The sequence below is a fragment of the Bombus fervidus genome, chromosome 3 (assembly GCF_041682495.2).
Source record: "Bombus fervidus isolate BK054 chromosome 3, iyBomFerv1, whole genome shotgun sequence".
Classification (NCBI taxonomy): Eukaryota; Metazoa; Arthropoda; class Insecta; order Hymenoptera; family Apidae; genus Bombus; species Bombus fervidus.
Window position 1 is genome coordinate 13,821,272 of NC_091519.1, and position 22,637 is coordinate 13,843,908.

Here is a 22,637-nt window from a genome sequence, read left to right on the forward strand (position 1 = left end):
TGCATAGTGATGCTATCTACCGATAAGTCAATGGCACTAACAGCAAGCAAAAATTTTAACTGATAAAAGTGGTAGATGGCATCACAATGCCCTTCCTGTTTTTTATTTAAAATTTTATAAACAATAATTTAAAAAAAATATATATTTATTTTATGCTATGTTCAACACAAAAACCATATTAATTATCCTGTGTCGTGTCTTTTTTTGCAAAGGAGGAATAAAAACTATTATTTCAAATTCGAAAATTCTGTACTGGAAGACACTTTGTTACGTTGATGATAAGTTTAAAGACTCGTATTAAGTAATAAGTTACGATATTAATAAAAAATTATTAATACAAAGCAAAATCTGTGTTGCTGTAATACATATCTATGCATAGAGTTCTAAATGGGGAATAGATTAACCTATACTATAAAAATAATAAATTTAAAAAAACTCGCAATATAAAATATTTAATTATTGTTATGTAGTTTAGTATTATCAAATATAATCACAAAATGAATTTAAGAGAACCAAAGAAAAAACGACGTATGAAATTAACAGAACAATTACCACTTCCTATTGTGATAGGTAATCAGGATGAGTGGACTACATATACTGCTCATCTCACCGATTTAGGATCTTGTATAATTGATCCAAATGAAATTGTTGCAGTACATTCTATGGTAATCATCATCCACAAATAAATATCTATACATGTAACCATATAAATTTCCATTTCCTATATTTAATATTATTATCTATATAGGGCTTTTTTGGAAAAGGTTCTTTGTCACGTGGCTTTCCTTCATTTGGCAAAACACAATACGGAGCTCCTCCAGTTATAAGAAACAGACAATGGCTTCGTAGACAGGAATGGTTAAAACAATTTAATGAACTTAGCATGGAACCTAATAGCACACAAACAAATCCAGAGGAAAACAAGTGTGAAATTATTATTATGAACAGTTATTCTACAAGTCCCAATGATGATGATGTCGAATTATTGTCAGTGAAAATCAGTCCAACAAAACAAAATACTCCAGATATAATTGAAATAGATACAAATTCTGCTCATTTAGATGAAAAACACAAAAAGAATCAACAAACTGATGAAGAGTTAAAAGTAGATGGTACAATTTCAAATTCCACAAAAGAGGATGATGCATTGATTATTATAGAAAATAAATCTAACAAACAGTGTAACAATATTGATAATAATCAAAAAGGATCCATTGAAAATGAAGAGAAATCTCCTTCAAGTTTTAATTTAAAAGAAAATGATATATGTTTTACTGAAAATAATTTAGATGTTCAAAACAAATTACTTGTGTTACCAGATAGTGACTCGGAAACTGAAAATTATTTACAAAAAATTAAACCTAAAATTGAATGTGAAAATTTTCCTATTCAAGAAACTCTTCATCTTACATTTGAAGAAACATTTTTTCTTTTGTATGGTTTAGGTTGTTTAAATTTAATAGACTTTGATGGTAATTTATTAGATATTGATAGTGCTTGGCATATTTTCTGCAAAACTGATAAAAATTTTATATCAAAATATGTTGTATATCATTACTTTCGAAGCAAAGGATGGGTAGTAAAACCTGGACTTAAATATGGTGGAGATTTTTGTAAGTACTGTACTATTTTTATTATTAGTTATAAATTTTGAATAATTCCTCAAATAGATCTTATGACATAAGCATGTTTTAATATTTTAGTATTATATAAACAAGGACCACCATTTTATCATGCATCTTACATTGTAATAATAGACACTTTAGATAGTGATACCTTAGTCACAAATCAAGATAAACGTATGCATAAATTAACATGGAATAGTTTATTAGGACTGGAAAGATTATCAGAAACTGCTGCAAAGGTAATTCAGTAACAATATTTCATATATGTTAATTTCAATATCATTTGTAAATTTAACACATATTATATTCTATATTCTATTTTTAATATAGGAAATATTATTTGCACAAGTTTTGTGGCCATCTTCAACTTTGCAAACATCTGATTCATTAAATGTGGATATGCTTCCTGAATTTTCTGTGAGAGAATTATTATGGCGAAGATGGAATCCTAAACATAAAGATATAGAAGAGGAAGATGATGATTCATATTGATTTGATATTTAACATGTTTATTATTGTTGTAAATATATACATGTATAAATTTAGAACCATTATTTTTATATATATCTACGCTTAATTTTTATTATTTCTTTTTAAGTAAAACAATTCATACCTTGATCAAATAAAGATAATAATGCTATTTAATTATATATATATATATATATATATTCATTCTTTGGAGCTCACATTATATTATGTTTAACTTATGATGATGACTGGTATCTGCTGTATTTTGATCTTTTAGCAATACCAGTTCTTCGGTATTCACTTCTTTCATCTAAATATTCTTGTGTACATTGTGCTTTGAAATCTGGATCATTATACCATTGTGATAAACAGTCTTTTAATGCAGCATTTTCCTTTTGACATTGGAAAGACATAAGAACACTAGCATTTTTACAGCATTCTGAAAACCCTACAATTTAAATATAGGAACAATAATACATGTCAAAAAATACATATAATAATTAATAAAAAAAATTAACTATTACGTTCAACTTCCGCAACACATTTTTCGGATTTTGCTTTATCTCGCATTCTTTGTGGTATAAGAACGTCTTTTTCTACCTTTCTTAAATGTTTATCATCAGGATCTCCTGAAAAACATGTTTATATTAAATGCATCGATATGCACCTGAAATTAATATAGTAATTCAGAAAATATGTTCATTTTGTATTTTAATAGAAGTATAAAAAACTAAATGTATAACCTTATCTATATGTGGAATTAGAAGTTATACATATTTATTTTTATACTAATAACTACTAATTGTAGCAATTTAAAATTTACCTAAATTAAGCGGCCCTCCTCCATATTTAACACGATGTGCAGTTTGAACATCAGTCATTATTGTTGAACTCAAAATATTACTATTAACATCTATTAACAATACTACATAAGTATAAATGCTAGTTCCTCCAGCAGACTGCGCTCATGAGTGTGCAGATTTGAGAGTTGTCAATGCATTGCTTTATAAAAGGAATGTTTGCTTAATACTACGGATGATTTATAAATCGTATTATTTTTAATCAAAGATATAATATAATAGGTAAGTAAATAAACGTAATATTGTACAACCTAAATAAATGTAATTCTTCTTGGATATATTGTTAACAGAAGTTAACCTCGTTAATAAACGGTTTGTGTTAGATTTTATAGCCAATTTAATGATTAGAATCTTATATATTTCGAATTCCAAATTAATTATTATACAATGTTTTTAGAGTTGTTCGAAAAATACAAAACAGATAGTCATGGACCGATTATTGAGACTAGGAGGTGCTATGCCAGGTCTTAGCCAAGGACCTCCACCGTCAGATGCTCCAGTTGTTGATACTGCAGAGCAGGTAAAATTTACTCAATCTTGAAAATTATTCAATTTTTTATTTTGATTGCTAATTTTATTGACAATTTTTATTTTGATCATGATAAGATATTTTATAATTACGATTTCTTGCTTTTTAAGTTATCTTGATAAGAAATTATAGATCATAAAAATACATCATATAGATACATTTGTTTCAGAAGTTCATATGTGTAATACCAGGTTAATAGCATATTTTTTATTTGTTAATGTATCACTTTTGTTATGTTATTATTCTTAGGTGTACATATCGTCATTAGCCCTTTTAAAAATGCTTAAGCATGGACGGGCTGGTGTACCTATGGAAGTAATGGGTTTAATGCTTGGTGAATTTGTTGATGATTACACTGTACGTGTTATCGATGTATTTGCTATGCCTCAAACAGGAACGGTAAGAATCCAAATTTTGTATAATATTTTGTTAAAATACATGTTGAAATTATATTTTTCTAACATTTAATGTAATATTATTATGTTATTTATATTAGGGAGTCAGTGTGGAAGCAGTTGACCCAGTATTTCAAGCGAAAATGTTGGACATGCTGAAACAAACTGGTCGACCAGAGATGGTAGTAGGATGGTATCATTCACATCCAGGATTTGGATGCTGGCTCTCTGGTGTAGATATTAACACACAACAATCATTTGAAGCTCTTAGCGAAAGAGCAGTGGCTGTTGTTATTGATCCTATACAATCAGTGAAAGGAAAAGTTGTTATCGATGCATTTAGATTAATTACTCCTAACACTATGGTAATTAACAAATTAAAAATGGAAATTTTCATTTTAATTAAATTCACGTATATTCGCTGATATTATATGCAAAATTGCAGGTTTTAGGACAAGAACCCCGTCAAACTACATCTAATTTAGGTCATTTACAAAAGCCATCAGTTCAAGCATTGATTCATGGCTTAAATCGCCATTATTATAGCATTAGCATTAACTACCGTAAAAATGAACTAGAACAGAAAATGCTATTAAATTTACATAAGAAAACATGGATGGATGGTCTTACACTTGCTGAATATTCAGAACACAGCAAACTTAATGAAAATATTGTATCTGAAATGCTTGAACTTGCTAAAAATTATAACAAGGTATTGTATTAATATATAATATTGCACATTTTTTAAGTTCAAAATTAAAATCTCACATCAAATATACTAACTTGAGAATTTATTCTTGTAGGCATTAGAAGATGAAGAAAAAATGACACCTGAACAATTAGCTATAAAAAATGTGGGAAAACAAGATCCAAAACGACATTTAGAGGAGAAAGTGGATACACTTATGTCTACGAACATTGTTCAGTGCCTGGGAGCTATGCTTGATTCAGTTGTATTCAAATAACTATTTCTTAAAATACCATTTGCAATATTATAAAAAAATATACATCTTTTTAAAATATATGTGTTTATAATTTACACTCAAGGGATATATATAATACATACAAATTTTTATACTGCTTATTTTTGTATTAAAAAATGCTAACAATAGACAAGTAGATTTTTACACTATTATTCAAAATGTATGACAGCCACTCGGATATTACATATAATCTATTACTTTTTGATAAAGTGTGATAAAATGTGTCATATATAAACATCTGAATAGGATTGAAATAATAGACGAGAATGCTAAAAATTCATAATAAAAAATGCTATTGCAGTAGATAAATCATAATGGAATTTTTTATACTTGCAAAATATCTCGGTACTTGCAATTGTAATTCACTTATTCTATGTACATTTATTGATACTACATATAGTATCAATATACATTTTTATCGTTTGCAAAATTTATGATACTTGACTAACAATGAAATTTGCTTATTCTTATTAATAATTTCATATTAATGAATTCTTTAATATAATCTAAAAAATTACTAGATGTAACTGACTTGAATTACGATCTGTACAAGTTTAGAGAACATAGAAAATATTTTTTTCAATTTAATAATAAATTGAATCATATCTATGCATCAGTATATGTGTATGTATATATACATATATATATACATACATACATACATATATTGTAGAAGATGAATATTCTTTTTACAATCTGGACGTTGTAAAATATGTATACATTTTTTGAAAATTATCTTTGTATAAGAAACTTATATTCCTTTTTATAACGTATTATAACGTTTTCCTTGTACTTATAAAAAATTATGGTACTTATATTTTAACAAGGACATATTTAAAAAATTATTTCAACTTGAAACTGTTACTTCTTGATCTTGATCTTGATCTTTATCTTTCTTCTTTTTCTTTTTCTTTTTTTCTTCTTTTGCTGGTGATTCCTGTTAATAATAATATTAAGTATTTGAATTTTTTTTAAATTTTAAATATGGAAATTAAATGTAAGTTATTTTACCTCAGTTGCACCTTCTGTAATCATGGGTTCATCAGCTTCGGATTCTGTCTTTTCCTTCTTTTTTTTCTTTTTCTTTTCCTTTTTATCTCTCTTTTTTTCTTTTGGTGATGTCAATTCTAAATCTTCAACCTGTTCCTCTTTAACTGTAACTTCATCTGTAGATTTTGAAATTGTTTCTTCCCATTTTCGTTTCTTAGACACAGGATCGGTATCTCCATTTGCCTCAGTCTAAATCCATGAGTTATTAAATGTACAACTTTTATACCAGGTATATTTACATAAAGAAATGCGAAAAGAAAATGATAATTACTTTAACTGTAGGTGTAGAGTAATCTGCATAATTTGCTAACCAGTCTGCAGGTGTGTTTTCATTCGGTTTTCCATATTTATCTAATTTTCCCTCGATTATCATACGTTTTTTTATGGAAGCTTTTGGTCCCAAACCCCATTTTCTTGGATATGCATCTCTTTCCATGATAACTCTTTTAATTTTAGCAGCTACACCATGATCACAAGCTGTCATTGTAGGAGATGTCATTAAAGCTATAGCTGTAATTAAAAAAATGCAAAAATTATGATTTTAAAACGTTTGTTTACAAGTAAAGATAAGACGATAACCAAATAGTCTGTTACATTAATATCACATATCAACATATAAATTACTGTAATACATAATGTACTGTCTACGTTAGTTTGATATATTACTTACCAAGTGCTATAGCTTCACCTTTTGTAGTCACTATTACAATTTCTTGATTTAATTCTATCCCATCATCATACATTAAAATACCAGGTAACATAATTTTAGCTCCATAACAAATAGCATTTACCTATTAATATAATTATTTAATATTATAAAAAAAGATATCACATATAAAGCTAGTCTTTACATATAGATAATAAATACATACTGCGCTATCTTTTACAATAATTCTTTTATGATTTACTAGAAGAGCTTCTAGTGGCTTAATTACTCTTCTCAAATAAGACTCATCTCCATGATTTTCATATAACCATTGAGCATCAAGTATATCGTGCATGGTAACCATTCCATCATTTTCAGATTGAACACCTGAACGATTTCTACGTAACTCTTGCATTTGACAACCAGTGCCTAAGAAGAGGCCAAGGTGAACACAAATAGTTCTAATATATGAACCAGCCTCACAACTAACTCTGAACACTCCCATATTACGTTCTTCGTCATAATCAATAAACCAACTGTCATAAACTGTTCTGACACGAAGCTGACGCTTCACTGCAGATATGAGTGGAGGTCGTTGAAACAGTGCACCACGTAATTTTTCTAGTGCTTGACTTACCTACATTATTCTTTTATTAATAACAATGTCTTGTATTTAAAATATTTAAAATTTAACATATATTTACCTTTTGAAGACTCTCTGGAGCAGAATGTAATTTAAAAACTGCAATATATTCCTTTCCAGCAGACTGCTGTGATTTAGCTAATCTAGTTGCTCTATCAATACATACTATTAAGCAACCGGATACTTTCGGATCCAAAGTACCAGAGTGTCCAGTTTTTTCTACTTTTAAAATTCTTTTTATCCATGCAACAACTTCATGTGACGATGGATTACATGGTTTGTCAAGATTAATACAACCAGATTTTATATATTCAGATAAAGTACGATGTAATGGTGTTGAGCCACTAGTTAAGGGTGTAAAATGTTTCGTACGAGTAAGCATTTTATGGAAATTCTGAAACAGTAACATTTATGTTGAATCGGCTGTGTTAGAAATTACTTTAGAAATCATAAAATAAATAAAAAGTTATTTTACACACTTTAAATAAAAGGGGCCAATCTTTGTATTCAAGTTTTACAATCTCATTTGAAGGTTCAAGTTGACATTTCATTGTTGCTTGAATCTCTCCAAGAGACTTCTTCTTGCTTTTCTTCTTGCTTTTATCTAAATAACAAAAATAAAAGTTATAACCTATGAAATTACCACTATTGCACTAGTGGACATTATGTTGAAATATAACTATACATCAATAGAAAATTAATTTTGACATAAAATAAATGTATGGAATATGCATTTAGAATAACATCTTCAATCAAACAATTATTAAATACTAAAACACGTGTTTGCCGCTAAATTTCCAATTGATATTTATAACAGAAGGTAAATATCTTTACTTATTTTTATACATATGATAAAGATACTGACTCAAATTAAGAGGTAGAATATAATAAATATGACACTAAATAGCATAATATACGAATAAAATTAAAAATAATTACCGCTTTCTGCCATTTTGATGTCTTTAAGTGAAAACAGCACGTGTATCTCAACGAACTAAGCGATCCCAAACATACAAGAGCGTGTAAGTGTTCAGTAATATTATTTCATGGGTTATGTATACTCTAGATATGCTACGTTATATGCTGTTTGAATAACATAAAGACATTTTTAAGCCCATTGTAATATTAAGTGTTGCATATCAGTGAAAATAAATTATATAAATAAATTCTATAAAAATATAATATATAATGATAGGAGATGATATACAATAGAATTTTTAATTCTAAAAGATGCTTGATTGACGCTCATCTTTGGCATTCTCTGTACATCAATTATATTTAAATTTGACTATTCTCCGATATTAGCAAAAATATATTTTCAATTTTATGATTTGAAATACAAATATCGCAAAATATATCAACAGATTGTATCTTATGATTTTGTAAATCAATTAGAATATTTAAATAAAATTAGACAATGAAACTGTTGACGACTTGTATTCTGTATTCTGTATCTGTGATTGTCTTGCATTCTATATCGTAACACGACACTGTTGGCTACTGTTATGTTTAGTTTTCGCGGTAAGCTAGAGATGGGTGAAACAGAATAAAAAGAGCAGTGAATATAAAAAATATCCCCATGCCGAAGATCACTGCATCATGTTTGTGGAAAACTTAGAAAGAGGATTTTACCATTTAATAAAACATGATGTGAGTTATTTTTCGAAACTTTCAATTATAAAATTTGTCATGTTTACATAGGTTACAACTTTTCTTAAAATTATAAGTATATTTTTAAATTACTGTACAATTTATTTAAGTTAATTTTGAAATTATTATTATGTTTTTTCTTTAATTTTTATTCACTTGTTAAATGACAAAGTGATTATATATATATATATTATAAATAAATATACATTATATATTATTATCATAATTATATATATATCAGATTATTTGTTATGAAATAAGATACTAATATTAATTCTTTATTGTAGAGGTGTTTACTGTTGGTTAACTTTGATGTTGATGCCATTTGTGCCTGTAGAATTTTACAACAACTTTTTAAATATGATAACATGATATATACCCTTGTACCTATTCAAGGTATTCAGGATATGGTTCGTGCCTTTGAAGAAAATTGTGAGGAGGTAATAAAAATTTAAAAAACATATGTACATATCATATTTTTGTGCCAAATCTTATTAATATTTATTTTTTATTTAGGTAAAGAATGTTATTTTTATAAATTGTGGGGGTACATTAGACTTAGTAGAACTGTTACAACCTATAGAATCTGTGATATTTTATATCGTTGATAGCCATAGGCCTTATGATTTATGTAATGTATATTCAGAAGATCAAGTACGTATACTTGGTAAACCCGATGAAGATGATGAAATTCCAGAATATAATGATGTCTTTAGAGATGATTCTGTAAGCAATTTGTTTCAATTTTATATGAGCAGCTAATTTAACAATAAAAAAATTGGAGAAATTTTCCTTTGTAAATTTAGTCTGATGAAAATGAAACAGACGAAGAATCAGAAAATAATGGATCTCAGACAAAAAGGCGAAGGTTAAATGAAGAAGATATTATTAGAAGAACCAAACGAAGAGAATGGACTGAGAAAAGAGCAACTATTTTGTTCAATTATACACAGTACAGTTACTATAGCAGATCAGTATGAGTTGTCAAAACAATATAAGAATATCATTATTATAATATGGAATATAAGAATTTAAATATATTTTGTGTTTCTGTAGAGTGCAATGCTTATATTTGAAATGGCATGGAATATGACGAAAGATAATTTGGATATGGTTTGGTGGGCTATAATTGGTTCCACGGAGCAAGCTATTCTTGGTAAAGTAGAATCAAGGTTAAGCGTTCTTGAAGAAGGTTCCCTTCAAGCCCATGTATCTAGATTAACTCATAAAGGAGCTGAAGTTGATAAGCAAGAACAGCGACAAAGTACAGTTAAAATTACTTATGATAAAGAGTATCCTTTTAACTCAATTTTATGAATTTTATGTATGATAAAATACAAACTTTATTTTCTTACATAGAAATGTAGCCTCTTACTTGTGTTATATCGTCATTGGACTGTAGAAGCTAGTTTAAGACACTCAGTACCAACTGCGGTTTCGTTACGACTTTGGTCTCTTCGAGGAGAACAACGATTGAAGGGATTATTGGCAGACATGGGTTTGCCTCTAGCGCAATCAAAGCAACGATTTTCAGCAATGGATCTTGCACTTAGACAAGAATTTAAACAAATGGTAGAAAAATTAGCAGGAAAATATAAAGTAGATACTATAATTGGGACAAGTTTTACTCTGCAGTATGGTTACAAGTTTAAATATTGTGCTTCAGATATAGTTTATGCTATGCTTGCTGTAATGGAATCTTCTGTAAGTATCTAACACTTATGTTTCTGTCTGTTTAATTTTGTGTATATTTTAATACATCGATTTTTTAAATGTTTCAGTCAAAGACAAAATTACCACAAGGTTGTTTTTTAGACGCATTGGACTGTTTATCTCGTACAAAAAAAGATATTTTAGAAAGTGGTATAGAAAAAGCAAAACTTATGCTTAAAACTATCTTTAAAACTGCACAGAGTATTTTACAATTGAAGGAAATAAAAAACATTGGTTCATTTCTTTACATAATTATTCCAGAGGGAACTGCTGACAATCTTATATTTGCACATCCATATCCATTAATAATGTTAGCTCAGTTTACTCTAAAGGCTTATGTAGAATCTTCAAAAAACAGGCGGGCACCGGAATTGCCACTTGTAGCTTCTTCAGTGTATGACGCAGAAGAGAAAATGTGTATAATGATTGGCATACCACCAGTGTGTGAAGATCAGCCAAGAAGGTAATTAGAAGTAATTAATTGAAATCCATTATGGAAATATTTTAAGTAGATTTAATATTGTTGCATGTATAATATTAATATTTATCGTAGTTTATTTGGAAGAGCCTTTGAACAAGCGGCGAAAAATACAAATTCTTACATAGAAGCAGATTACTTTGACTCTACAAGTAAGGATAACTTATGACATTTTTAGTATTTATTTTTCTACATACATACTAATATTCTATATTTCAGTAATAAGACTGAAAATCGAAGAAAGACCAAGATTTTTGGATGCTTTAGCATCTCTTCTAGCTTAAAATTTTAGTAATTTATTTAACATATAAAATAGAAATTTTCTCTTTGCACATATTTATTTCTTTTTTTTTAAATAATACGAAGTAACAATAACGCGTGAAACTTTTTTAAAAATACGACAGGATCGATTAAGTACATTTTATTTTTTATGACATATTGTAACTGACAAATGTAAGTTAGTAATATTTTCATTTACGTACGAAATAACTGATAATAAAATTTATTGGATGATAAAGCAAATATTGTATAATGTAAATGATATGTAATAATTATAATTTTTATATAAGAACAAAATTAACTTAAAAAGTGTTTGAATAAATTTATTCAATTTTTCACATTTATTTATTTTTTAATTTATAAAATAATTGTAATCAAGGCATGAGATTAACGATTATTACTTATATGGAGAACAGAGTTAATAACAAGCACTTGCTAGTAACTCAAGATACGTTCGACGTGTTCATTTGGCGTTTATTAAGTAGTACATAATATAATATATTAACGTGTGCATGTGTACACTTAAAAATACAATTCGCTCAGTTTTTATTAACTATGATATTATAATACATGTCTTTTGGTTACTTCCACAAAGGGGTGTGCGAATACAAGCGCCATTTTGCGCGAGATCCTTCCTACGAAAGGAGCAATGGTATCACAGAGACAGGATTGAGAAGAGAGGATGGGGTTTCTTTTTTTGTGGTTGTATAATGACCACTTAAAATCTTGACTGCTCCTTCCTCCACATGGCTTTCAATATTTTGTATAAAATTGTCAATTGATTTTCAAAAATTCAAGTAGAAACGTAATCATTCTTAGCAGTTTTATGTACTGCAGCTATTTTGTTTATAGGCAATTTGTCATTGCGAAAACTATCGACAAATTGTTGTACAGAATCTACAGTTATTTCGGCACCATCTTCCATCACCACATAAATTCCTCGAGGTATATCAATTGCTGTTAAGAGAGGTACAGCATCATCTAAACCGACAAATTCACGAAGAATATCTGATGTTTCACACTATAAGGAAAGCAATAGTATATTCATTAAATTGAGAGTAATTATTAATAATCAGTTATGGGTAAATACGATTGGTACTTACATCTAATGCTACATAAAATTGCAAAATATCATCTGGATCATCGTAATTTGGATCATAGTCAGGTCTACCTTGTCTGTACGCCTGTGCAGCTGGTAATAATACACTCTCTGCGAATTGAATCTCACAGTCTTCACCTTCTGTCAGAGCATAATAATGACATAAATAAACTACTGGTACTATAGATACATAGAAAGATTTTTATTTATTTAACGATCAATATGTTTCTAAAGTTTTGTTTTATCTTTGTGTCGGTTCATTTTGTATACAAATATTATAAAGTGAACTTACCGACAAAAAGAATAATTGCCGGTGCATCATGTAATGAAGCGGCGTATTTTTCAGTTAAAATATTCACCAGACGACTGGTCCATGGAAAATTCTGAAAAATTGAAAATTTGAATACTTTATATCAAAAACAGCAGAAAAAAAGATGAAGTAATACAAGTCGATCCAATAAATTTTTACCAATCCTTCAGGATCCTCGATTAATTCCGCCCGACCATCCAAAGTTATAATGTTATCTCGGGGGTCAAGTATTACTAAAGTGGGTATTGCTTGTACGTCGAGAGCACTTGCTAATTTTCGTCGTCTCTCTTCTTGACTAAAAGGTATCCTCAACCAAGGCATCGTTTCAATGTAAACGTTGTAAGACTCTTCGCTCCTAACATCATAGAAATTGTATTGCAATTAATGACTATACCGTAATTTCTTATTATGTAAGTATATATTTTACGTTTTATCCGAAATGAATAAGTGACATAATTTTTTCAACTTACCTATCTGAACTTACAAAGATCACCTCGAAATCGTGACCCCTTTCTCGAATTCGCTGATAGGTGTCCACAAGTTGTGGAGTAAATGCTTTACAAGGTGGACACTGTATAAACACAGAAAATGTATATCATTTTCCATATGATATTTATAAAGGAAAAAAGTTATATTTTCTCGTCAAAATAATTAATTCAAAAGAAATACGAATCAAATAAGGTGATATATTTTTTGTTCCCTGTCTTTTACAATATCTAACGTTACGTTATATTATTAAATAACAACGTTATTTTATGATCGTTAGCTTCACACTGTTATTGTTACCCAAGATTCTCTTTTTAACTTGCACGATATAAGCATGAAACAGTTTGGAATTGTTGATCGATTATTCAATGCAGGAGAATTAGAGCACAAACGGTTAATTTTAACCACGGTGAAAAATACGCAGATTTAATCATATTTTCCAATATCTCGTTAATTATAAATTTCCAAGAAATCGATAGTTTGAAGAATAAAATACTACTTTACCGCTGTCAATAATTCGTACAGGAATATTTTTCTATACATCTGTGCGACTTATAAATATCGAAACGAATACGAAAAATATACTTTTTAGCTTTACATAGTTGAAACTTATGAGAATACTGTGTAAGTACATACCCAATGTGCGCTGAAGTAAACACCCTTAAAGCAATGACGTAATTCTTCGTGTAGCATGGGTTCGTTACTATCGCGTGCCCCACATGGCAATAAGGGTCCATCTTCGAGAGCAGCCTTCGGATGAGGAGCCTTCCAAGGAAATTCAGCCCCGCTGGAGTCGCCGATGGTTCGCTCTACGCCTCCTCTAGTTACCACCGAGCCGTTAGAACCGTCCAATAAAATCAAAGTTGGTACATCGGCCTTTATCCGATACCTTCGAGTCAATCTGGTCTGTAAAAGAGATACTTGGTCGGCTATAAGAGTATTTCAATGTTGATCGTGAGATTCTTCAAACTCCTCCATAAATATTCGCCAGAGCCATCATTCTTTGTTTTAAATCGCAAGAGAAGATTTCCATTCGACAAGATTGCAATAATCTCTGCGACTTGATTCCTGATCAAAGTATGAAATCGAGAGAAAAATTTAAGTGACTGTATAAACGTTCTAACATATATTTCTATAAGAAAAAGAACCGTGTATAGGTGTAACTAGGCAGGAGTAATTGAAGTTGCATATCGATGAAATACGTGTATTGTATTTTATTATATTTTAATATGTAAAATGAGATGTATTTTGGGTGGAAATAAAATTGAACCAAAGTATAAAGCTTGATCAGAATTATTCGCTCCAATAATTTTATTATCTACGGGAAGCATTAAAGCATAATATGTGATAAATTAAATTAACGACTGCTATATTTACTTTATTTATTTAATCAGAAATAGTAAAATTACTGTTTCCCTCCTTACGCCTCGATTCAGATATTGCTCCAAATTGTATTCAAAACACGATAAAATAAGAGAAATCGATATAAAAGTTACTTTTTCATTCGATTATTATCCAGTGTCATACCGATAAAAGTAATAGCGCAATCCTCATCGGTGTTTTACGTTGTACGATTTTACGAAAATACGTTTCTCGCCACGTAAACTGTGGTTTTGAATTCAGCTCGCAGAGCACTCGAGTATTGGCTACAAAGAAGAAGAAAAAAGAGTCGAAGCAAAAGGAAGGAGAAAGATGGAAAGATCGAAACCCATCAATTTCAGGAACCGTGAGAGGAATAACGTGGCGATATAAACGAACGAGAGGCGTCGTGTGTGCTGCGTGCACACGCACGTTCAAGAAATTCGAAACACGTAGCCTGCCGCCTCTGTTTCTTCCGTTATCCTTCTAGCACGCAACGAAATTCAAGCACGGCGAAAAAGGGCGCAACGAGTGTCTACAGGGGAGTAATGTCTGCTGACAATGAGTGCTATCCCTTCTGCCCCCCAGCTGCATGATTACAGTGCTACAAGAGGCAAAAAAGGGACGAGAATGGTAGGCAAGGGAAAGGGGCACGAACATGATAGTAGAAACTGGTTGAAAGTTTTTCAAGCCGGAAGAGATAAGAAAGGATGAACGCGCACGGGAAAGATATATATATAAGCAAATAACCCCAGACGGGGTTAGATTTCCGTTTTTTTCTAGATAAGCAGTCAACCCTCTCAATACTATGCTCGAGTTGAGAGAGAAGTATTAGCAATTTCTTTCCCTTTCTTTTCGTATCCTTTTTTAAAAAGGAAGTATCTTCCCGTTTTAGTGGTACGAAGATAGCAGAGCCCGGTTGATAATAAGAATCGCCGTCTCTTCTAGCAGGCTGCACGATTATAATACATAGTATGAACCGTGAAAACAGAGATGATAAGAAAGCTAAAAGTTCCTGCAGCGGCGCAAATAAGAAAGGATGGTAGTTTCGAAGGGTGCAGACTTGCTGGAAATTCTTTTGTGGATTCTGAAACAAGCGGTAGCTGCAGCTACCTACATACTTTCTTTAGTTGTATTGTTTTGAATTTCTCGTAGTTTCGAATGAACTTTTGTAATAAAGTTACCGATGGAGCTTGCCATACTGTTTGCTGTTTATACATATAGAGACTTTGATTATTTTATTTAATTTCAAGATTATCCTTGAAGCAAGAGTTTCTACGTCCTACGCGTTATGTATTTTTACTATCCTTTGTCCGTTATGTATCTTATTTTTATTCACTCTAATAAAGTTCTAATCAATTATCCTAATGTTTAACTATTTATTCTTAAAAAAAAAAAAAAAAAAATACTTTTTCTACTAATAGGAAAACAGTAGAATCAATTATATACATACATTTAAAACAAGCAAATAGTCGGTCTCAAATGCTTTTGATACCGTTAAACGATGCATTAATGATTTTTGTCGATCGCACTAGGACGTACTTACACTTACGTACTTCTCTCGGGAAGATGATCAACTATACTATTCGTTAGCATTGAATACTGATTCCCGTTAAGCTGTCTGATTACAAGGGAACAAAAGGAGCAGAGAAGATCGAAGCACAATGGACATATTGCAGAAGCCTTTTATACCAGGGTAGATAATGAAGAACAGTCTAAGAGGTGAAATAAAGTTTCCAATCATTTCAGATTTTTCGATGACGAATAATTCATTCGTACGACGCCATTTCGTACATTGTTACGCTTATTACTATAACTGTCCTATCTACGCTTTTCATATCTAAATATTATTTATATAAAGATTATCGATACCATTTTATAGTTTGCTATGATCGTTTACCCGGCAATTTGAACGACTAACAATCAAAACAAATGTTCATACCCCAACGTTCAATTTTCCTATTGCAGACGAAGACGACAACAAGCCAAGCAACAGAATCGAGTAGCTGTCGCGTGATACAAGCTTCCGCGGAGACAAAAGGATGTCTCGATCAGCGGATCTAGTTCAAAAAGACCAGAGAGATTTCAATAAATCTTCGGTAACCGACACCTATCGCGTAATCGATCCTCCCTCGAAACTTTCGTTGCTCGACAGGTTATTTTCTGGCGGATCTTTTCCTTGGGAAGGACTATATACCCTTGGCGGTATTTTCCCGATCTCCCTCGATCGGGAGACGAGTAAAATTCGGAGGACGATGCGCTACAGCCGAACAGAAAGAGGGTGAGCGTTGGAATAAGGCAAGAAGGGTTTTCTCTAGGTAGCCGAACGTGCGACGTCGTACGTTATCGCGACCCTTCACGGGGAGGCATTACCTCGTCCCTTCGTATATTTCCTAGGGCGCTTTCTCGTTCGTTCCTACGCTCGATGTATATATACATTGGTTCGCCGTCTCCGTCTGGAGCGGTCGATAACGCGTACGTCCTCCCTTGGCGTTGCTGCCGCTCGCTCGACGGTGCTATCGTTATTTCCCCCGGTGGTCTGTATGTCCCCTACCACGCCACTTCCATCGCTCCTGCTTGCTCGTTCCCCCGTGTCGTCCTTGCTCCATCGCCCGCTTACCCTCGTCGATTCTCTTTCTCCCTCCCGGCAACGGAACGCTTGTGTCGCTACGAAAAATCCTCGTGTGATACCATTATTCTATCTACACACTGACTAGCCACGTTCGATTAAACGTTTCCTCCATGCTTGTTACGAGTAAGTGTCGAATATCGGATATCCGACGAATATCAAGATTACGCGAGTCGAAATCGCTTTCGATCGTACAGGCTTTTTCAACGAGATTACTTTCTTTCCTATGAACAACCGTACTTTATTTTTGATCGTTTCAACTATTTCGAGTATCACGGATACGGAAGAGGATTTTCGAAGATGAAGGATAATTTGAAAAGTGACGTTTTTTTACTCTTCATTTTTTAGCAGACACTCTGCCATTTAGTCCCTCTCCGGCAAGGGGAACCCTTTGCCATGCCATGACATCGGGTAGAAGACGAGCGATGGAGGGGAAGGGATGAGATCACTGTTGACTCGTTCGCGCGCGTTCAATCGCCTTCTTCGTGAACGACAGAGGTGCACAACGCGCGCTTTGTCGCGCTAAATTTTCCGGAAAGCTTTATTGTCGTTAAATGATTTATCTCGCCGACGCGCGTTTTGCATTATATGATTGCAATGCGTGTTATTCGCAAAAGTATAAAGAGCTTTTTAAAATACGTTTCAAAGTACTTCAAAAAATAAAATTCATACGTTCGTACATAAACGTTGTTGACCAATCACGAGTAAACTATATCTTCAGGCAGAAAGTTAAGTTGTTAGTTTCTGCGTAAAACAATTGACGACACGAGTTAGTCTTTATATAACGTCCAACAATGTGTTAAGAAAAGAAACAGGTACAAATTTAACAATTTTATCTATTTTCCATTCGATATCTAATTTTTGCAAAATTGTCCATTTTCAAAACTAATTTTACTTTTAGAATTTTCAAGATTTTTATATATTTTTAATAATTTTTATTGAATTCGTATAAAATTGAGTGAACTTGACATATATGTATATACAATTATATCTAGATTAAGTACGATTTGGTATGACGCGATCTGTGAACGTTGTTAATCGATTTGACGTAGGGGTGAATATAATTTGGAGTTGCGCACCCCTGGTATATACAGATATCGGCCTCCCGACGTCTCTCGTCCGACCGAGACTGACGAGACCACTGTGTTTCCATTGGTCAACCCCAGCAACGTCTTAAGACTACCATGCTTTCAATTACACGCAAAAGACTACACGTTTGTGTATGGCTTGAAAATGTTACGGAACATGGAAGAACTGTTCGCATCCTATTAAGGATTGATTTTGTAAATTGTAAGGGTTACGAACGACAATGGAAACACGTTTGAAACGTTTACGTTCCCATCGAAATATCTTCGAAAGGAAGATCCTTGACGGCATAGCATAGTAGAAATATTTAACTAAAAGGGAAGTAGAAAGAGAAGAAACAAAATTTAGCGTCGTTTAAATTAAATGACGAATTAAATGGCTAAGAGACATTGGGAGAGCATCGGTAGGGAAATGACGCGAAACATTTAATTTTTTTTAATTCGCCCAACTTTCTACCACTTTTATGGGTATGATACGCGCGGCGTCAAAGCATTTGCAGGGTTTCACGCGAGTTTTTGAATCATAGGCACTGGAATACATTTATTCGGACGATTCGTATGTACTACACTTTTTCTTTGACCACTGCCGAGTAGGTCGTGTGTAATCTACACGATATGCCAGGTAAAAAGCAGACAGGAGCAGAAGAGGGAGGAGGAGGAGGAGAAGCGGGTGTGGGTGGATGGAAAGGGGGTGGAAAAAGGTGGAGGAAGGATTATATAGTGCCGCGTACGGGCCACTCTGTGTACGAACTGCCTCAAAGTCTATCTAGATTCCAACGTCTCTCTCTTTCCTTTTTTTCTTGCTGTTTCAGTCGTTTTCGGGGGGGCGGAGGAGACCTGCATCGCCACCGATTCGCCACTCTCTCTCTCTCTCTCTCTTTTCTTTCTATGTACGCTAAAACGTAAACATCTTTCCTCTCTTTTCGGTTTGCTACTTTCCGTCGCTTTCTTGATCTCGCCGGCCGAATGAGAAAGCTATTTGCGGAAGATATGGGTCGGCCACCCCGAATGCAAAGGCTGCCTTGACTCTTTCTCAGGTGCTTCTGCGTCTAAGGCAAAGCCTCCCGCCGCCGTATACCTTTATGAAACGGTTTACGTCGTACAAACGATGAGCAGCGAGCCTCTATTACCTAGCTGTTCAAGCAGCCGGACACTCAGTTGCTTCCTTGATACCACCAACCGTTCAGTTTTGTCGAACAAACTGGACACAGTCCCCTTGCTCCCTTCTCAAGGAGCGACGTAAAAAGATAGCCCCGGCTGCCACCGGAGATCAATACAGACTTCATTAACGATGCATGGTAACGCAACGATAGCTCGCGTTATTAACCGTAATCTCTGCCAATTACTCGCTTCTTTTTTTATTCTTATTGACAAATTTACGTTATAATCTTGCGAAACATTTCCTTTTTAATATTTCTGTTTTCAATAGACAATAATGGAATTAAAAATTTATTTTGCAATTGTTTCTGGCTTCTTTGTTTGCTCTCAATGCGAAAGGCTAAAAAAAAATGTTGAACGAGAAAGAGAAAGATGGTGAAAGAGGGAAAATTTGATCGTCGTTTCTTTCTTGCAACGATCCACAACCCAAAGTTGCTCTTCTCATTGTTAAATGAATGGAACTGTATACAAAGAACCTACGATTTCAAGGGGGTGATTCCCAACGTGGATCAGGTAGATAGGCGGAATAACGAGCAAGAAAGAATCACGAGGCTACTTGACGCTAATTGCGCAGGACTCTTATCGTTACATTTACTCGCGAATCAGACTGTCAAGTATATATATGTATATACATACATACATACCATACATACATATATATTTTTTTGTCTATTATTCTATATATGAATATATATATATATATATATATATATATATATATATATATATATATATCACAAACACTAACAACTCGAGTGACTTGACTAATGATCGTGAAGAAAAGACAGAGAATAACAACCTCCGATCGTTCCTTACATTCACATGCTGCTAATGCGTATGCATCCAATAAGTACTAACAGCAGCCGCCTTACATAGCAATTTTAAAGCATTTCTATTACACAAATGCAAACTATCCAACGTAAACCGCTATTTCAAACCGTCATATAGAAAACCGTTACTTTCCTTTTTCATTTCTCTTTTCTCTCGTATCGTTTCTTTTTAATTCGTTACCCCGATGCAATAGTAGAACCTCGTTAACGTGCATAAAAAGTATAGGGGAAACCGAATATCCACTATGCGTGTGCGAAGTGTTGCAACGTAACGCAGAGTCACTCAAACTTTCGAGACAAGAGATATGTGCGTCATCGAGGTGCGTGGGTGATGAAAAGATCAATGTACGATGCCGTCCTACCGTCTGCTTTTAATCGCCACGAATAAAATTCTCGTCTCAATTTCAATTCATTCATCTGCTTGTTTCCAATTAAAACGGTGTTAGGAATTTTTTCACAGATTTCCGTAACCCGTTGGTAAAATTATTAGATTTACAATTTCTTCCAGCACCATCTGCAGGGTGAAATTGTTACCTTAACCGGCATTTCTTTTACTTGGATTTCTGAAATTGTTTTTTAATCCATTAGATTATTTTTGACTTGCACAAAATCTTCGTATAATATATCATTTGTCTATAAACCTGTACTATAAAAGGAAAAAGAATAGATTAAAATACGCTTTATTAGAAAGTAGTCGTACAAATGTTAATTAAAAAAGAAAAAAGGAAAACATATTTGATCGTGACTGAAAAAGCACGTTGGTAGTTAGTTCGTAGAGAAGCAGATGTTTTGTGGAAATATTACGAACGATTTTTAGTTAGAGAAAGTCGACTCTGCCTCGTGTGTCGGTGCAAATAAAATCGGACCCTAAATAGCACGTCTGGCGAGGGGTTAAAACACCCGTTGGAAATAAAAAAGGCGCTGCGCGCACAGTCCTTCTGCATAACAGCATGTGTGCCTTCTCTATGTATACATGTGTAACTTTATGACAGACATATGTATACAAATTTCAAATGATACGCTCGCCTCAATTGATCACAGCCCGTCTGACCGTAAAATTCGCATAGCCGGTGAAAAAGTCGTGAAGAAAAGCTGCCACCGTTGGGAAATATGGGAAAACCATTAAAATTATTATCTTGTACGGTATTTCGAATTAATAGAAACGCGCTTTTTCATTTTCAGGGAGTTAGTAGTTATCTGAATGGCCGTTCCAGCAAACGCAACCATTATTCGGCTTAAAAAGCCAATCTAATTATTTGATTGAATTTAATTGAAATAGCGTGGCTGCGCGATCTCAGTGATAAAGATTTGGTGATATCGGCTTCAAGCAGAAAAAAGAGAGAGAGACATGGAGTAATTCGAGTGCAATTATTTAGGAATGTTCTTTCGCCCGTTATAATCTCGATGGAGGTGAATAAGATTGAAAACAAGAAAATATATCGAACGAAAGATACATAGAAGCTACGAAATAAACATAGTATGAAAATGTTTTAGTGTTTCTGAAAATTTTCGAGAAAGAAAATATGATTGTTAATTTCGTAGAACTTAATAGTAAAAATAGATATACATGACATTAACGTGTTTACGACGTCTTATTTTAGTACTGTTAAATGCCAGAAGTATTACTATCCATAATTTGTTTAGCGATATCCCAATAAAGATAAGTAAAAATCGAATAAAATATAGGAGGAGTGGAAATCGAAATATGAAAGAATTACAGAGATGAGTGTTACCTTTCTCTCGTAGTCCAAGTTCGGTACAGCCAACCAGGGTAACTCTGCAACGTGTGCACGGAAACTTTCTTCAAAGTCGAGGACATCGGCTACGTTACTCCAAAGAACCACGTGCACGACCTCGAACTTTTTCCTCCTTTCTCTACCTCTGGTGGAATTCTCTATGTCCCGATCGTTTTCCGTGTGTGACGGGGACAACGAGTTGACATTGGTGTACAGGTCGAGCAGCTGACGCGTAAAGTCATCGCACGTAGCACCGGGATTAATGAAACTAAAATACACACCGATCACTTCACAAGTCGGCTGGCCGTCTTCATCGACAAGCATACCACTTGCATCGCACGGTTTTGTGTCTTGTTGATTAACCTGACTGCACCGCGACAGTTGTTTACCGAACAGTCTATGTTGCCAACAGACTGGTTTCGCGGCGGCCGCAGGTGACTTTTTCGTTACGTTTCCCGAGCTGGATGATGCCTGCTCGCTATAGCACGCGGCCATCGCACGTAACAATTAGCCCGCTTCATTCACCGGCGACACGCACTGACAAACTTTCCGTTTCTACACTGCTTTCAAATCGAACTCGGTACTCCTTGCTCCGTCAACGCCGACTGATTCACGTTTCGCTGACT

The 22,637-nt window shown here is 33.0% G+C and overlaps 6 protein-coding genes across 6 annotated transcripts; 3 read left to right on the forward strand and 3 right to left on the reverse strand.

Moving 5' to 3' along the window:
• The first annotated feature begins 31 nt into the window (after window positions 1–31).
• On the forward strand, window positions 32–2,189 carry Tsen2 (tRNA splicing endonuclease subunit 2). The gene is made up of 4 exons (XM_072000347.1): window positions 32–665; window positions 749–1,613; window positions 1,704–1,864; window positions 1,956–2,189. Exons 1-4 carry the CDS (start codon window positions 498–500, stop codon window positions 2,115–2,117), a joined length of 1,356 nt encoding a protein of 451 aa, XP_071856448.1. The 5' UTR covers window positions 32–497; the 3' UTR covers window positions 2,118–2,189.
• LOC139985719 (COX assembly mitochondrial protein homolog) lies at window positions 1,869–3,047 on the reverse strand. The gene is made up of 4 exons (XM_072000368.1): window positions 2,917–3,047; window positions 2,618–2,722; window positions 2,330–2,541; window positions 1,869–2,073 (listed from the first exon to the last, which is right to left on the reverse strand). Exons 1-3 carry the CDS (start codon window positions 2,972–2,974, stop codon window positions 2,330–2,332), a joined length of 375 nt encoding a protein of 124 aa, XP_071856469.1. The 5' UTR covers window positions 2,975–3,047; the 3' UTR covers window positions 1,869–2,073.
• Window positions 3,033–4,899, forward strand: Rpn11 (regulatory particle non-ATPase 11). The gene is made up of 6 exons (XM_072000355.1): window positions 3,033–3,175; window positions 3,351–3,473; window positions 3,732–3,881; window positions 3,979–4,242; window positions 4,323–4,589; window positions 4,681–4,899. The coding sequence occupies exons 2-6, from the start codon at window positions 3,381–3,383 to the stop codon at window positions 4,840–4,842; spliced, it is 936 nt and encodes a 311-aa protein (XP_071856456.1). The 5' UTR covers window positions 3,033–3,175; window positions 3,351–3,380; the 3' UTR covers window positions 4,843–4,899.
• Window positions 4,900–5,521: 622 nt separating this feature from the next.
• On the reverse strand, window positions 5,522–8,223 carry Nop60b (dyskerin pseudouridine synthase 1 Nop60B). Its single transcript, XM_072000334.1, has 8 exons — window positions 8,139–8,223; window positions 7,679–7,803; window positions 7,261–7,593; window positions 6,783–7,193; window positions 6,581–6,701; window positions 6,182–6,420; window positions 5,872–6,099; window positions 5,522–5,797 (listed from the first exon to the last, which is right to left on the reverse strand). The coding sequence occupies exons 1-8, from the start codon at window positions 8,149–8,151 to the stop codon at window positions 5,708–5,710; spliced, it is 1,560 nt and encodes a 519-aa protein (XP_071856435.1). The 5' UTR covers window positions 8,152–8,223; the 3' UTR covers window positions 5,522–5,707.
• A 451-nt stretch (window positions 8,224–8,674) lies between these two features.
• Window positions 8,675–11,659, forward strand: Cdc45 (cell division cycle protein 45). The gene is made up of 9 exons (XM_072000329.1): window positions 8,675–8,849; window positions 9,137–9,289; window positions 9,366–9,575; window positions 9,656–9,823; window positions 9,906–10,141; window positions 10,217–10,553; window positions 10,631–11,025; window positions 11,116–11,192; window positions 11,260–11,659. The coding sequence occupies exons 1-9, from the start codon at window positions 8,799–8,801 to the stop codon at window positions 11,322–11,324; spliced, it is 1,692 nt and encodes a 563-aa protein (XP_071856430.1). The 5' UTR covers window positions 8,675–8,798; the 3' UTR covers window positions 11,325–11,659.
• A 109-nt stretch (window positions 11,660–11,768) lies between these two features.
• On the reverse strand, window positions 11,769–22,629 carry LOC139985701 (nucleoredoxin). The gene is made up of 7 exons (XM_072000335.1): window positions 22,009–22,629; window positions 13,851–14,120; window positions 13,199–13,299; window positions 12,888–13,083; window positions 12,711–12,801; window positions 12,423–12,559; window positions 11,769–12,340 (listed from the first exon to the last, which is right to left on the reverse strand). The coding sequence occupies exons 1-7, from the start codon at window positions 22,504–22,506 to the stop codon at window positions 12,113–12,115; spliced, it is 1,521 nt and encodes a 506-aa protein (XP_071856436.1). The 5' UTR covers window positions 22,507–22,629; the 3' UTR covers window positions 11,769–12,112.
• Between the last annotated feature and the right edge of the window lie 8 nt (window positions 22,630–22,637).

Bases quoted from the DNA above. Each gene is read 5' to 3' on its own strand.
- LOC139985719 (XM_072000368.1), bottom strand. From the start codon at position 2,974: ATGACTGATGTTCAAACTGCACATCGTGTTAAATATGGAGGAGGGCCG. The intron at 2,723-2,916 runs GTAAATTTTAAA...CATGTTTTTCAG, and splicing joins AGGAGGGCCGCTTAATTTAG to GAGATCCTGATGATAAACAT. The intron at 2,542-2,617 runs GTAATAGTTAAT...TTTAAATTGTAG, and splicing joins ATGTGTTGCGGAAGTTGAAC to GGTTTTCAGAATGCTGTAAA.
- Cdc45 (XM_072000329.1), top strand. From the start codon at position 8,799: ATGTTTGTGGAAAACTTAGAAAGAGGATTTTACCATTTAATAAAACAT. The intron at 8,850-9,136 runs GTGAGTTATTTT...TCTTTATTGTAG, and splicing joins ACCATTTAATAAAACATGAT to AGGTGTTTACTGTTGGTTAA. The intron at 9,290-9,365 runs GTAATAAAAATT...TTTTTTATTTAG, and splicing joins TTGAAGAAAATTGTGAGGAG to GTAAAGAATGTTATTTTTAT.
- Rpn11 (XM_072000355.1), top strand. From the start codon at position 3,381: ATGGACCGATTATTGAGACTAGGAGGTGCTATGCCAGGTCTTAGCCAA. The intron at 3,474-3,731 runs GTAAAATTTACT...TATTATTCTTAG, and splicing joins TTGTTGATACTGCAGAGCAG to GTGTACATATCGTCATTAGC. The intron at 3,882-3,978 runs GTAAGAATCCAA...TATTTATATTAG, and splicing joins CTATGCCTCAAACAGGAACG to GGAGTCAGTGTGGAAGCAGT.
- Tsen2 (XM_072000347.1), top strand. From the start codon at position 498: ATGAATTTAAGAGAACCAAAGAAAAAACGACGTATGAAATTAACAGAA. The intron at 1,614-1,703 runs GTAAGTACTGTA...TTAATATTTTAG, and splicing joins TAAATATGGTGGAGATTTTT to TATTATATAAACAAGGACCA. The intron at 1,865-1,955 runs GTAATTCAGTAA...TTTTTAATATAG, and splicing joins TATCAGAAACTGCTGCAAAG to GAAATATTATTTGCACAAGT.
- Nop60b (XM_072000334.1), bottom strand. The intron at 7,594-7,678 runs GTGTGTAAAATA...TTACTGTTTCAG, and splicing joins ATTGGCCCCTTTTATTTAAA to AATTTCCATAAAATGCTTAC. The intron at 5,798-5,871 runs GTAAAATAACTT...TATTATTAACAG, and splicing joins TTACAGAAGGTGCAACTGAG to GAATCACCAGCAAAAGAAGA.
- LOC139985701 (XM_072000335.1), bottom strand. From the start codon at position 22,506: ATGGCCGCGTGCTATAGCGAGCAGGCATCATCCAGCTCGGGAAACGTA. The intron at 13,300-13,850 runs GTATGTACTTAC...GTGTTTATACAG, and splicing joins TTTACTTCAGCGCACATTGG to TGTCCACCTTGTAAAGCATT. The intron at 12,341-12,422 runs GTAAGTACCAAT...CTTTCCTTATAG, and splicing joins AATTTTATGTAGCATTAGAT to TGTGAAACATCAGATATTCT.